Here is a 15,814-nt window from a genome sequence, read left to right as displayed (position 1 = left end):
ACAGTGCACATGTAGTACAAAATGGCTACTACCCGCCACCCACACGACTCTGGCTGGCTGTTGCTGGGGTAAACCCCAGCCTCGCCAGCTGGACAATAGGGCTCCTGTGGCAGGGAGGTGCTAGCACCTCCCCAGACAGGATAATGTGGATTGGAACAGGGTGGGTGTACCAAATGTCCTTTCAGAGTTGCACGTAGGCAGCTGCAGAGCCCTCATTCTGCATACACCGCTTGGAACCGGTTCAGGGGCATCCTGCCCCTCGCCCAGGCGGGAAACACACAAAGGGGAGAGGGTGTAGCCACCCTTACCCGCCTCACCACTCATTGGTGGACACTACTCTGGACACTCCCCTAATCTTGGGGATAAAGGTGAATAACGTGGCCCCAGAGCGGCAGATTAATCTTGAACTTTACAGTCTTGACCTTCGACTTGCTGCTGCCCAGCTGACGGAAGAAATCTCCCTTGGGATAATGGAGTTATCCCCCTGCTTGGCAGGCACCTGAAAACACTGCAAGTGACCCGGTTGGAACCTCGCTGCTCCTACGGACTTCGACGACTTCCAGCACCCTTGAGGTGGGTTTCCAGCGCATCCCAGAGGCCAGTGAGTGTGCTCAACGAGTTTGGGCACCGTGGACCGCGTGGGTGCCGAGATCCCCAATACCCCAGGACACCTGCCACCTATTGCGTAGCACACGACCCTGACCAGTGGGGAAGTTGTGCTTTGGCCCGTTTTCGAGCCAACCACTCTACAGCAATTGTGCCAAAGACCGGCACCCTAGCCCCCTCCGGTGGCCCGTGGGTGCCCTTTTACGCACTCCAAATTGCCGCCTCCCGCGATCCCTTGTCTCTCGACTTGTGGGCCCTAGCGTAGGTCTATTTCGACAATCAAGAGTTCCCCTGGTTGCTCCAGGCCTGCTCTACGGTCTCTCCAAAGGAGACCTCGCCCAGACCTCGTGGGTCTGCACTGTAGCCGATTTGTTTATTCTTCGTGGGTTGCGGTTGCCAAGGCTTAGTGGATCCAATCCGGACACTAACACCGCAGCAACCCTCATCCGACGTGGGACAGTCGCCCTTCGCTAGCTGGCCTTCCTTGAAGCCTCCCGGAGCCCGTGGCTACAGATCCAAGCTACACCACTTCGCACCTGAAGCACCCGACATCGAAGGGCTCTTTGCTTTGAGCCTCCTGGTCACTTTGCCGTGACCCAGACTCTGTCCCCTCTGCTTTCAGGTTCTTCTCTACAATCTTCACATCTTTGATCTTCACGGCATCATCGACGCTTTTGGCTAGCAGCACTTTTGAACATTTTCCTATAGAAAATCAGCCCGCGACCCGACACCAGAATCGACCTATGCACCCGGCTTCCCTGGGGCAGGTAACAGTGGTACCTCGGTACTCTCGTGGTAGTGGGCTCCTCAAAAGGTTAAGTCTAAAGTTTTAACTTTGTACTCCTGCTAGAAGTGACTTTAATCTGTGTACTTTCAACCGCGACATTCTCCATAGACTATAATAGAGATCCCGTTAGCAGCTATTTCCACTGCACGCGCCTCCCGTGGGTCCCCTTCCTCATAACCTGGGGTGGATTCTTAAGGGGCCAGCGATCCTAAATGCCCTAGGCATTGTCTGTAGAATTGTCGTGGTTCTTATACCACTTTTTTGATATATGTTTTGGTCCCCCCCCCCCCCCCCCCCCCCGGGGCCCTGTGATTCCTGTGCTATTTATTGTGTTTATAAATGCTTGTTTGAATTGTAACTTTGCCACTAGCCTCATAAAGAGACTGTGGGATTCTGTCTAGAATAAATACATATATTTTATATATATACCTGTGTGGGCTACTCTTTCATTTGGTTATTCAAGAGGTTATTATGGTAAAACAATAAGCTTAACACTCCTTCAAGACTTAGCCTGAAGACTCCTCTCCACAGCTACCACTAGGATAGCTTTCTTTAAAGGTTGTCTTTAACCTATAATCAATAATAGTCGAATTGGACTGGTGCAAGGTGTCCCTATAACTAGGAGACAGCATATGCCAGGCCAACTTCTCACACCCATGATAACGCATGTATATGAGACTGTATAGATGACAACACACTGACAGACCAGAAAGGGGGGGAGGGAAAGGGAGGGGATGGTTAACTTAGTTTAGGGATGAAAAAATGCATATTTCTGTCACGGTATGTTAGTGACATTAGTAAGTAATATGGATGAGTCTACATACCGTAAGTATTGCATAATACGTTTTGTATTGTGGAATTGATGGATACAAAAATTGAAGTATGTATACTTACTCCAGTATTGGAGCCTTTCATAGATTCACATGCCTGAATCATTCCCCGTCGTCGAGACGGGAGTCTCCGGTACATAAAAAAGCATTGCTTAGTATTACAGCAAACTGAAAAAAGGCCTAGGCCCATTTTCCTTTGCAACCCATAACCTTTGTTATTTAAAAAAGGACTAAACTTGTCCCTGAACCAATCAGAGCCTCTCACCCTCTAGAACACTCCTGAGAGAACCTTCTGCCCCTCAGATTTTCTACCGCACGTTGTGCTAGGGAGTCTCCTTTGAGCTCTGCTCAAATTCTACAGTTGGTTCTAGATTCAGGAGATTTTTCAACTGAATTTTCTACATCATCTTTTGGAGAATGGCTAATAAGGAGAAGAAGGGCTTGTTTAGGGCCTGTGCCACCTGTTCAAAGAAGAGATTATATACTGACGACCCTCATAAAGACTGTATATACTGCCTTTACCCACACCATCAGGCGAAGGAGTGTAAGGTATGTCGTACCTTTTCTATTAAGACTCTGAGGGATCGTGAAGGCAGACTCTTAATTTGGCTTCAAAAACTTAAAACTAGGAAGGACGTCGTGTCTAGTTATGAGGCGTCAAATGTTTCAAGGAGGTCTCAGAAGAGAGGTAGATCTCCTCAGGCTCATACCTCAGGGGAGAAACCTGAGAAGGCTCTTAAAAAGACCACATCTGGGTCTTCAGAGCGCAGTCCCTCAAAATCTCCTCAAATTAAGGAAAAGGAGATCAAGGTTCATGCTTCAGGGGTAAAGCACTCAAAGAAAACAAGTTCTGAGTCTTCAAAATCACCCCTTAAAATTAAACATACGCTTAAAAAGCCAGCGTCTACTTCACCTGAGGAGAAATTAGAAAAATCTACATCGTCGACGGGATCGTCGACGAAGAAAGTAGCGTCGACGAAGAAAAGTGAGATAAAGGTCATTATTAAACCTGTACCCTCGTCGACGATGGCATCGTCGACGGCAGTGTCGACGACGAGAGCGACGACGACAGTGACTACGACCAAAACTACGTCGTCGACGGCACCGCCGATGACGGTGACGACTGCATCGACGACTACAACGGCGATGATGTCTACAGCGTCGACGGCGGCGGAATCGGCGACGACGGTGTCGTCAGCGGTTACTATGGCAATCTCGTCGACGGGCTCGTCGACGAGGGAAAAAACCCCAGAAAAGAGGGATTTTGCCAGGATAATAAGAATTACCCCGGACATTACATCTCCTAGTAAGGTAACTCCTCTGGTTCCATCCCATTTATTGGAGGAGGAGGATTCGCAGGAGGATGATAATAAGGGTCCGTTTGGTTATGCAAGTAGCCCCTCTCAGTTACATGTCAAATGTCAGGAAGATGACTGGGAGGATGAGTATGGGGGTTATCAGGACCGCCCTGACAACATGATCAGGAAGGGATGGTGAGTGTTCCAGCTTCTCTACTGACGGATTTGCAGTTCATGTTGGATGATTACAAGAGGAGGCATCCTTTGCCTCATTCTACCCAAAGGATTCCAGTGGCACCGTCGCACTCTGTTCCGTGTACACCTGTGCGAAGACAGGAGGTATCGGTTCCTGGGCCAATATCACCTTTGCCACAACCGGTTCTAGACACATCTGACGATGAAGAGCAGGAGGAAGGGGAGATAACAGATCCTAGTAAGAAGTGGGATGATTATCTGATTCCGTCCCCTTCATCTCCTTCACCGAGGCCTGTGGATTCCCCTCCGGAGGACATTGGAGGGTTCCATAATCTGATGGAGAGAGCCACGCAGAGATTTGCGCTCAATATGTCATCGGATAAAGCAGAATGCTTTTTATATGATTTCAAAGAACCGTTTCGCAAGACGGTTAGATCTCTCCCAATTGTGAGTCATCTATGGGAGGAAGGTCTCAAAGTTATGGAGACGCCGGCAACGGTTACTCCAATGCTTGCTAGGCTGGACAAAAAATACAAAGCGCCTTCTGATGCTCCGGCTTGTTTATTATGTCATCCCAAACCGGACTCGGTTATAACTCAAGCGGCGCAGCAAAAATCAAGAAATCCGTCTGCTCCAATTTCAGCGCCACCGGACAGAGAGGGTAGACGCTTGGATAATGCAGGGAAGAGGTTTTCGTCCATGTCTGCTCTTCTGGTCAAGGCGGCAAATGCCTTATCCATCCTGGGCAGGTATGATAGGCAAATGTGGTGCAACCTATCACCATACATAGACTGCATACCTGAGGCGGACAGACAAGAGGCCAGGAAAATCCTCCAGGAAGGTGAAAGGACTTCGGCTGAAGTCATAGATTGCGCAATGGACATTGCGACCACGGCCTTCAGATCTCTGGGAGGAGCGGCTGTTTTACGCAGACAAGGATGGTTGAGAGCAACATCTTTTAGGCCTGAAGTCCAGAATAAGATCTTGGATCTTCCGTTCAATGGAGAAGATCTGTTTGGAAAGCATGTTGATGAGGCCTTACAGAGTATCAAGAAGGATACGGAAACAGCGAAATCTCTGGGAACATTACAGTATAGAAAAGTTCCTTTTCGTGGCTCAAGAGGTAGGGGCCAAACCTCTTATAGAGGGGGTTATCAACAAAGCCGCTATTCTTCCTACTCCACATCCTCTCAGCCATATCGTCAACAATATTCACAGAGACAGACAGGAGGTTTCACAAAATCTACTCCTAGAGGTCGAGGAGGTCGCCAAGGGAAAGACACCACCCGACGACAATGACAGTCTGGTGACACCTATTTCTCATATGTCGCATATTCCCCTGGGTGGAAGAATTTCCTACCATCTCCAAAATTGGCAGCAGATAACGGCGGACCAATGGGTCCTCTACATAATACAATTCGGTCATACTCATAGAGTTTTTCGAAATCCCCCCTTGTACGCCACCAAGATTTCAAGAGGTCAAGTATTTACATCAGATGCGTCAAGAAATTCGGACAATGCTCCGAAAGGGAGCAATAGAACCGGTACCGAATTCCCAGAAAGGAAGGGGATTTTATTCCCAGTTTTTTCTGATCAAGAAAAACATTCTTCAATGGCGCCCCATTTTAGATCTCAGATCCCTAAAGGTTTGATCCTCAAGGATCAAACCTTCCGAATGATCTCCCTCCAGGATATTCTCCTGTTATTAAACCCAGGGGATTATATGACCAAACTGGACTTACGGGATGCGTATTTCCATATCCCAATCTATCCTTCACACAGACAGTACCTTCGGTTCGTGGTGGCCGAGGATCATTACCAATTCAAGACTTCCTTTTGGTCTGAAATCAGCCCCGAGGATTTTTACAAAATGCCTGGCTCCAGTGGCAGCTGTTCTAAGGAGACAGAAACACCAAGTGTTTCCTTACCTCGACGACTGGCTAGTCAAGGCTCCATCGGCAGCGTCAGCCCGGTTGTCAACAGGGGCTTGCATAGAACTATTTGCCAGATTAGGCCTCACTCTAAACGAGGAGAAGTCAACTCTGCAACCGTCAAGAAATATCACTTTCTTGGGAGCAATTCTGGATACGGAGGTAAACAGAGCATTCCCCTCCGAGGAAAGACAGCGGGGAATAATATCTCTATCCCAGGCGTTTATAAACAGAAGGTCTCTTTCAGTACGCAAGTACAAGTCATTGCTGGGAACGATGTCATCTTGCATTCCCCTCGTACCTTTCTGCAGACTACGGATGCGTCCGTTACAAGAGCAGTTAGATCTTCAGTGGCATCAAGCGACAGGTCCTTCGAGGATATAATCAAAGTGACGCCGATTATGATCCACGCGGCAACATGGTGGACCCGAAAACTAAACATCTCGCAGGGTCTTTATTTCCTGACTCAACCAGCTCCATTGGTGGTTACGACAGATGGGTCCTTGGAAGGATGGGGAGCATTCCTTCAGGATCTGCAGGTCAGCGGTCGCTGGAAAGCGAACGAACAGTAATTGCATATCAACCTTTTGGAGCTCAGAGCCGTCTGCTTAGCATTGTTGGCGTTCCTGCCAAGGATTCAAGGTGCAGCCGTGTTGGTAAGAACAGACAACACAACAGCAATGCACTATTTGAACAAACAGGGAGGAACAAGATCACTCTCCCTGTCTCGGGAAGCCCAATGGATATGGGAATGGACTCTACGACACTAAGTATCCATTACAGCGGAACATCTCCCAGGGGACCAGAACACCAAGGCGGATACTCTAAGCAGACTAAAGTCTGTTTGTCACGAATGGGAGATCGACAATGACATTTTGAACAACATCTTCCAGAAATGGGGAACTCCGACAGTAGATCTTTTTGCGACAAGGGAGAACAGAAAATGCCGGTTCTTCGCAAGCTGGCTTCCCCAACGGGGATCTTGGGGGAATGCGTTTTTGATGGCATGGTCAGGCATCTTTGCCTACGCCTTTCCTCCAATTCCCCTCCTGCCACAGGTTCTTATGAAGATCAAGAAAGAACCATGCAGGTTAATCCTGATAGCTCTGTGGTGGCCCAGACAACATTGGTATGCGGAGCTTCTTCTACTGTCAGAGGAGCGCCCGATTTGCCTGCAGCCGATACCGTCTCTGCTGACAATGTTCCAGGGGGAAGTTCTTCATCCGGATCCGAAATCTCTGCATTTAGCAGCCTGGCTCCTGAATACTGCAAATTTCAGCATCTGAACATCCCTACGGAGTGCAGGTAGATTCTATCTAAAGCCAGAGCGGATAGTACAAACAAAACATATCGGATGAAGTGGAAAAGGTTCTGTTTATGGTGCAAAAGGTCTAACATTCATCCGCTGCATTCAGAACCTCACGAGATTATTCCATACATCTTGCTTTTGGCTAAGTCAGGTTTGGCTCATGCATCTATAAAGGTACACCTAGCTGCAATTTCACGCTTCAGAAGAACTGCCTCTGGTCCATCTCTGTGGTCTGCTAGAGTCATCAAACAATTTATGAAAGGTCTGTTCCGAGTTTTCCCTCCAATAAAACCTCCACCACCTCTCTGGCAATTGAACGTTGTTCTTTCCCAGTTGATGAAACAACCTTTTGAGCCAATTCACAGATCAGAGCTGAAATTTCTTTCGTGGAAAGTTGCGCTACTCATTGCGCTCACTTCAGCCAGGAGAGTGGGGGAGATTCAGGCTCTCACGGTCCAAGAGCCTTTCTTGCAGTTCAAAGAGGACAGAATAATACTCAGGACTAATCCAAGGTTCATCCCTAAAGTTCCAACTGACGAGCCATTAATTCTCAAAAGATTTTTTCCGCAACCATCAACAGCGGCGGAAAGAGCTCTCCACTCGCTGGATGTCCAGCGTTGTTTGAAGTTCTATTTGCAGAAAACTAAGCCTTTCCGCAAGTCTTCACAACTTTTTGTTGCTTTCAGCGCACCCAGAAAGGGTTTCCCTTTGTCAAAAAGGGGAATTGCCAGATGGATTTCCAGTGCCATAGAGTATTGTCATCAGGCAGCTGGACGACCTCTGAATGCACGAGTCCGTGCACATTCTACAAGAGCAGTCTCCACCTCTACTGCTCTATTCGCAGGAGTACCGATCCAGGATATCTGCAGGGCGGCGACCTGGACGAGTACGCACACCTTCACCAGGCATTACTGCTTGGATGCAGCCACAGGGAGAGATGTGGCGGTGGGAGAAGCGGTGCTGAGGAACCTTATCCAGTAACGGTGAGCCTTCTTTACCATCCCTCCTTCCTTTATTATCTTCTTTTGCACATTTTATTGTTGTTTATTGTATTACCATTTGCAAAGTATTTTTGATATGTGAAGTTTGGTTTACAGATACCATCTTTATCACACTATATATGTTTCCTTGATTCAGATTCTGGGTAACAAAAAATGTGCATTTATTTACTGCTCGCCATTCTGATTCAGGCATGTGAATCTATGAAAGGCTCCAATACTGGAGTAAGAAAACAAGTTACTTACCTGTAACTGTAGATCTCCAGTATTGGACCTTTCATAGATTCACATGCAACCCACCTTCCTCCCCTGAGAGGCTCACCTCGGATTTAGCACAAAGGGTGTTATTGCACAAGTGCACGAAAATCTGAGGGGCAGAAGGTTCTCTCAGGAGTGTTCTAGAGGGTGAGAGGCTCTGATTGGTTCAGGATCAAGTTTAGTCCTTTTTTACATAACAAAGTTTATGGGTTGCAAAGGAAAATGGGCCTAGGCCTTTTTTCAGTTTGCTGTAATACTAAGCAATGCTTTTTTATGTACCGGAGACTCCCGTCTCGACGACGGGGAATGATTCAGGCATGTGAATCTATGAAAGGTCCAATACTGGAGAACTACAGTTACAGGTAAGTAACTTGTTTTCTTATAGTGAATGATGGGTCATGTTACACTACAATGTAAAATAGAACATTTGTTATGATGTAATGCACCCTGAATTAAGGCTCAATAAAGATTGTTTAAAAAAAAAATCTAAAGCTGGACACTGACGAGACCCAAATTGTGATGTTTGGGAAGTTCACATCACAGTGGGTCTCCACTTAGTGGCCAATAGAGCTAGGACCAATCAACCACCCATGGCAAAAACCTCGGGATCATCATGGACAGCAAACTCATCATGACAGCCCAAGTCACTGCCGTCACCACCTCATGCTTCCATATCCTGAAGAAGTTGACAATTTTCAAATGGCTCCCAATCAGCAACCTGAAAACCATCCCGCACACCCTGGTCACAAGCAAGCTGTATTATAGAAACGCCCTCTGTGCCGGGATCCGCAAAAAACTCACCAGAAGGCTGCAGACAATTCAGAACAAATTGCAAAGTTTCTAGTATATTCAGAATTGGTACCCTTTTTCCTGCAAAATCCTATTCTCTGTCATTTGTTTCATTCTCTTTGTTTCATTCTCTTAGGTAATTACAAAACTTGCGGGGATGGAGGAGGAAGAGCTTGCATACTCAACTAAAGAGGATCAGCAGCAACTTCTCCAGAAGGTTCTCGCAGCTTCTGACCTTGATGCCGAGGAGGAGGTTGTAGCAGGAGAATATGGCTCAAAGGCTCAGGTAGACAAAAAGAAATACGTTTACCCTCTTTATACCCGTATACTTGCAGTGATACTTTTCTCTCTTTTGTGTCTACACATTTTGCAGTCTTTAATAACAGCAGCCAATGAAGGGGGACACATGTTAGGTCCTGTTAGACTTTCTTTATGATCCGTACACATGCTACAATAATGTGTTTAGAAACTGTATTGTTCATTTTTTGATTGGGCAGCGTATAACAGATGACCTGTACTTCAGGGCATTTCATTTTCTGCTCCTTCACTATTAATGGAAATCGATTCCGAAACACATTTAATAGTTGCTTTAAAAAATAGCTTTTTAGGTCTAGATATACTTCCCTCTAGACAACAGACTTTTAGTTTAATGTCAATTCTGGTGGCACTATACCCAATGCAGCAAAATGTCCTCAAACAGTGGCTTTATTACTATGTAACCATTACCAGAGTACTGTACCCTTCCAGCCCGAAGGAATGTTGTGGACAACAAGTACACTACATTGTCCTGAAGATATTCTGAACAGAGGCAAACAACCATTGTAGGTTTCCACAGGAAAATAAAAGATGTAATTCTCTGTTTCACCATACCTTATACTGAAGGCAGAATGCTGTGTTATCTGCATGTGTAAGCCGTTTCCCTTAAAGCCAAGTACAGCTAGTGTCTGTCTTCAGGAGGTGTATTATGTAGAAACTTTTAGAGTCTTTTTAAGGCTAGAGGCCAGAGAGAAAATGGACAGCTGTGTAAGTGTAACTTAATTATAACCATTACTTGATTTTGCAGCTTACATAAAAGTTGGTATTTTATGTGCAGGTTTCTTTTATTGAGTTATTGTAGCCATTCCTCTGTGAACCATGCATTTTTCTATTTTGATCCAGAAGGGTCTTAATATACTTTTACCATCCTCATATGATTGTCCCCTGTGGCAACTGGATACCTAAAAAATTGTCCTCTCTGCTTCTTAATGTGCTTTTTGTTTAAGGCATTTTGCTGATATGCTGAGCTTTCCCTACAGTTTTAGACTCCCAACCTCACCTTACACACCAGCACCAGAATCCCAGTATTGAGGTAGCCACGGTTAACTGCATTTAATGTTTTCATGTACAATTGTGTATAGGTTTTTTTTGTTGCTAAAAAGCACTTTTATTATACAGTAAAACAACGGTTTTATTCAGGATATTTCCTATCTTATGTCTTTTTTCATTAGATTTTTCTTGTCAGTTCACCTGTACAAGAAACTTTGAAAGCAAGAGCAGAGATCTTGTTTCTTTTTTATACACTGTATTGTCTGAACTCTCCGGCCAGAGAACATGATTTTGGTGAAAATAAGGTAGAAAACTTAACTGAAGAGTGGAAACAGAGACTACTGCACTTTTTCCTTTGTAGAAAGCAAGAAAACAACAAGAATGAAAGAAAGAAACTAAATGCTTGCTCTTGAAGGTGTTTATTTACTAGGACCATGTCTCTGCAGAGTCCACAAACTGTAAAGGCATTATGTCCTGTCTACCTTCTCGAAACGGCATTGATGCATACTGGGTATTGGCGTTTTTCTCTGTTAAACAGATGAGCCTACTGCTTACTCTCTTGTAAAGTTTTGTGTGTGTGTGTGCATTGAGTGCATGGCACGTGTGTGGTAATAGGACACTATGTTGTGAGGATCTGAGTACTATGACCAGTGGGATCCAATTTGAATGCCCCTGCTTTGGTATGGCACAGAATAGACTCAGCTTCACTGGACTGTGGAAGTGTATTCCGTGCATTTCTGTGGATGGAAGGTGAAGATCCAAACACTGAAGTGAGGAGGATGGAGCCAGATCTACCTTTAAAAATTAAGTGAAGGCCGGCATGACCAAGATGGCAATCGGATGAGATGTGACTTCGAGTCTATCCGGCGCCGCCGACATTTAGCATCGAGATTGCTCCCTACTGTCTGATGTGGCGGCAAAGGGGACGCAGTGAAAGCATCCAGACGTCCTCTCCAGAAGGGCACCGGGTCCAAAAGCGGTGAGTAGCACCGAATGACAACGGATTGTCAATGCGGGGCCTGGCAGCGTGGTACCGAATCCTGCGGAGCTGGGCAGCGGCCCGCCTGGCAGTTAGATACACGCCCGGCAGTTAGATACACGGCTGCCTCCCTGACACGGGTGGGGCCACGTAGGCTAGCCCACAGAAGAGCAGCGGGCACGGTTAAGTCGGTCTGGGCCGAGCAGCTGCAGAGGCGGGGAGCAACGCCTGTCGGGCATCCGGGATCTAGCGGAGCCCAGAGAGGGCCTGGTCTAGGAGCAGCTGGTAAGAGAAACCCCGGTGAAGAGAAGCACCCCTGATAAGACCGGGGGCAGAAGGCTGTGGTGTCGGTCCCCCCTCTGACAGGAGAAATACCCTGTGGTCCCGCCTGAGGGGCGAGAGCCTAAGGAGGAGGCAGGGCCCTGCAGCTGCCCCCGCTGGGACCGTTGAGTGTGGAGAGCGGCGCGTGTCTGCTGGGTAGGAGGGTGGCACCCGATTCCCAACCGAGGGGCTTGGCCCGCGGCGGCGCACCAGGGGGCTGGAAGAGACGGGGCGGCCTGCAAGAGCCCTCCACAGTGGGCTGCGACGGGGGGCTAGAGTAAAAGGGATTTCCCCAGCCAACGAGTGAGTTCCCTACATCTTATCAGCACGACCCCTTGCGGGGTGCCACTGACCCTGCACGGTGGGCCTCACTGAGCCCTACAACAAGAGCGTGGAGCCCACTAACCAGCACCGTAGGCGGGGGGATAACGCAGGCTCACGCACAAATGACCTAGGACCTAGGGCCCATGGGACTCATGGGCGCAACGCGCCCTTACTGATCCTTGCCCAGCTGAACTAGCCAACACAGCAAGCACCTGAAGCAGAGCAGCCTGTGGGGCATAACAACCAGCAGGGATCTGCCAGTGGTCGCACCTGTGAACCACATATGGGGGCTGTGCTGACAATCAGGGGGATGGAAAGAGAGTGTTGCCTGCCCTCACTAGAGACAAAAGCTGGCATGCGGGGCCGTCAGTAAACACAAAACAATCCTGCTGCAATCAAAGTCCGCGCACCCCCCTCAACCTGGTCCGTGGTGATGTTGCGACCAGTTGGAACAACATAGTCCACAAGAGGATGCCGGGGAGGGCCGTTAGGAGTGACGTGTCCCCTCTTCGCTACTTTCCCTGGGTCCGACATAAGACCAGAATCAATGGCGGTGGCCAGAGCCAACAAGCATTTGCAATGCAATAGGTCTCGCCTTTGGGAACTTAGAAGTATTTAGTGATGCAGCACATCACACATTAGTGCAATTTAGACCTCCTTGGCTATAAATGCATCACAGTGTAGGCGCTCCATCAAATAACAAAGCTGAAGCATGTTGAAAGTGCAATCTTATAGATAATGTCTGATGCAGGTCCGGCATTTTCTAAGATGGTTACCAGTACAAAAATGATTTTAAATAGCACAGAGATCCCACATCAAGCTGATTAAAATAACAGGTACTCAGTGTTCTTGAAAGGAAGCACTAATTTCTTGAAATCATGTTAAAAAAGATTGCCTTTTTTTTTTTTACCAAAGTTAAAGATGCAAAGGCAGTGAAGCATCAAGTGAGAATAAATACACAGGAACCTGAAGCCAATGAGTTCTTTTTGACATCAAAAAGAATAACCAACGGCAGACTTGTTGTCATTGCCACTGATTGTTACTCTTGGAGCATGCTGTGTTTTTCAGAAGCGTAGTATGTTCAGGGTCCTGTGGATAGGGTGCAGTTAGTGCTGACCAATAAAACCCTTTTTGCACCAACATTCATCAAGTCGCATGTTTATCCTTGCTTAGAATAGTTTGAAAGGTCTAGAAAGTCACATAAATATTACTGATCCTTACGTTCTCGATCATGCTTATATTCGCTTTAGCCACTGTTAGCTGGACATTGTTATGCCAAAGTAGCCCGGAAAGGCAAGCTTTGTATGTGGATGTATACAACATACAATTCTGAAATGTTCATCATCTCATCACATAGCACAGCTTTATACTGCCTTAAGTTTCTGAAACAATAGTATAGCCTTTGATGGATGAGGGAACCATTGTAACATCCCTATCAAGTACACATTCTAAGTCTTGGTTAAAAACATTAGATTACCTCGTAAAATTATGGATTATAACTGTGATGTCGTAAAAACTTCCCCTCCTACCCCCTGTTTTGTAGTTATGGTACTACCCAGTTTCGGAGCCAACCCCCAAAAATCTGTACAACGTGTGCTACATACTTGAATGCAGTACATTATTTGTGGCAGTGGTGGGGGCCACCATTCACTTTTGGTGAACCTGGAATTATTTATTATCCTCCGGTTTTAGTCCAGAACATAACGGGGAAAGGGGAGAGTGAAATACAGTAGAACAGTGAATAATAGAGAGAGAACGGATGAAAATGAACCTGCAAGATGCTATTACTGCTCCTGTTTTAAATGCATTTCCACATTTTAGCTCTTGTTTACTACCAATCTTTACTTGTGGTGATTACTGGTGTTAATGCAATACTCAAGATGAGCAGGTAGAGAACAAATGTGCGCTAAACAGGTCAACACACATTTCTATTATTTCTGCACTGCTCTATACAGGGTCGGATTGGGACATAAAATAGGCCCAGCACTAAAATAAAAGTGTCCCATAACCAATCAGATAGCTTTAAAAAGTGGGAGAGATTTGCAAATCAGTATTTACAAGGTATGGGAGATTGCATGCATGCATTTGTGCTTGCTGAAGTCAATGATTGAGGTAATCTATATAGGAAATTAGCAGTAAAGATGACCCACCCACCAGACCATAAAACAGGCCTACAAACAGTCAAAAACTAGCCCACACAATTTCCTGTCAGACCAGCCCTTCTGGCACACTTAGATTGCCCGATCAGCCGGGTCGACCATGGCTCTAAATGAATGTGACAGTATCTTGTGAAACAAAGCCGATGCATTCAAATAGTCACGCTCTTTGTGGTGTAAACAGTGTACCTGATTGTTAGGAGCTGTGAAATGTGTTTCTTAGTTAAGTATCTGTGCTTGAAAACACAGTTACATATGACACGCACAGTTAAGCCAATAGATTTGGCATTGGCCAACAGTCATTTGGCTTTGTCAATGCTTGTTTTGGAGTGTCATGGTCTTTGCAAAACTCCTTTGCCTGGGAAGCTGCCAGGCCCTTATCAATCATAAAAAAGTACAAAATGCCTAAGAGGAACAATATTTACAATATCGATGTCTGTAAAGACCTGAAAATGGTATGTGACCCTGGTGGGAACACAGTCAGTAAATCGTGATGTGGGTGTTCTTATGATGAAATGCGGAGACAGTCTAGTTCATTTTTTTTATTCTATAAGGAGGTCGGGGAGGGGGAGCAGTGAAAGTTCTGCTCGCAAGAAAGGTAAACATGGACGTAAAAGATGTGTTCGTGACCTATAGTGCTGGTCTTGCAGGAGAGAAACCCAGCCTTGTGAAAACCTTCCGAAGAACAGCCACGAGTGAAGTGGGAGGGGCATCGACTTTTCAGGGGGGGCACGGATGCGAAGAGGCGCAGCTTAACAATGAATAATGACTCAGGGCGATATTAAAAAGCATGTGCAGCGCTGGGAGATGGTTACCTGGGTCTTGTCAGCTGGCATCTCTATGATCTTAGGCCATAGTGTCAGGCTGTAGAGGGAGCGGCAAACAAAAACACTAGGCTAGAATGTTGAGACTTCAGTGTGCAGCGAGAATGTGACCCGCCCAGAAACCACAGATCACCAGTGCCTAGAAGCTCCCGGCTATTAGCGCTATATAAATATCGCAAAAGAGTGCTTGCAGTAGGAAACGATCACAAAACAAATAGAAATATTCGTATGCCTTCTGATGGTTGACAGGTATGCAGTTTTTGAAAAAAATAGTTTTGCTCCAATATGATATAATTCCGATAAGGCAGTATCGTAAATCTGACTCTTTCTGTATCTTGTCCTGTAAAACAACAACATGGCAAGAACAAATATGAGTACCGCTGAGCACTGCGAGAGAACACACTTTGAGGGCAAGATCTGTGCCCTCACTTTTGCTTCCCATCCATGGCAAGTGGCCAGCCCTCAATCAACAAAAAATTAAAAGTGCTGTTACAATGAGGACTTGTGCATTTATAACAAATATATCAAAATATGCATAGGTACTACTCCCACTAGCAACATCCAACGGGGACTTTGATGCAAATACGTATGAGTGGTTGAAATAAACAGCAGGCGTTGGTTTTATTTACACGCTTCGTGAGTCTGGGCATCATAGCTTACCTCAAACACTTGCTGGGCAGCGCTGCCAGGCAGAATCCGACAAGAGGTTCGGTCCTCCCTTCTGATGCCATGCAGAGGCTGAATAGCAGGCGCCCTCCCGAGACGTGGGTACACGTGCCCCAACGTCACTGCGAGGGGAAAAGTGGTGCCCTGGGAAACTGACGTAGCTCTTTAATTCTGTATTCGAGCGTTCCTTCACCAATAAACTCTTATATATAATGACACGGATTTTGCACTAACCTGC

The 15,814-nt window shown here is 46.4% G+C and overlaps 1 protein-coding gene across 4 annotated transcripts in view; it reads left to right on the top strand.

Moving 5' to 3' along the window:
- Positions 1-15,814, top strand: part of ERCC3 (ERCC excision repair 3, TFIIH core complex helicase subunit) — a 1,429,399-nt gene that overhangs the window by 1,226,039 nt on the left and 187,546 nt on the right. For 3 of the 4 annotated variants that reach the window (XM_085640927.1, XM_085640925.1, XM_085640926.1), the window contains one exon: positions 9,138-9,287. In XM_085640927.1, coding sequence (XP_085497053.1) covers positions 9,138-9,287 — 150 coding nt within the window. Of the gene's footprint in view, positions 1-9,137; positions 9,288-15,814 lie in introns of those variants that run through there. The other variant, XM_085640930.1, reaches the window with a different exon arrangement.

The sequence above is a fragment of the Triturus cristatus genome, chromosome 2_2 (assembly GCF_964204655.1).
Source record: "Triturus cristatus chromosome 2_2, aTriCri1.1, whole genome shotgun sequence".
Taxonomy (NCBI): domain Eukaryota; kingdom Metazoa; phylum Chordata; class Amphibia; order Caudata; family Salamandridae; genus Triturus; species Triturus cristatus.
The sequence above is the reverse complement of the archived record's forward strand: the minus strand, read 5'-3'. Positions and strand labels throughout refer to the sequence as shown.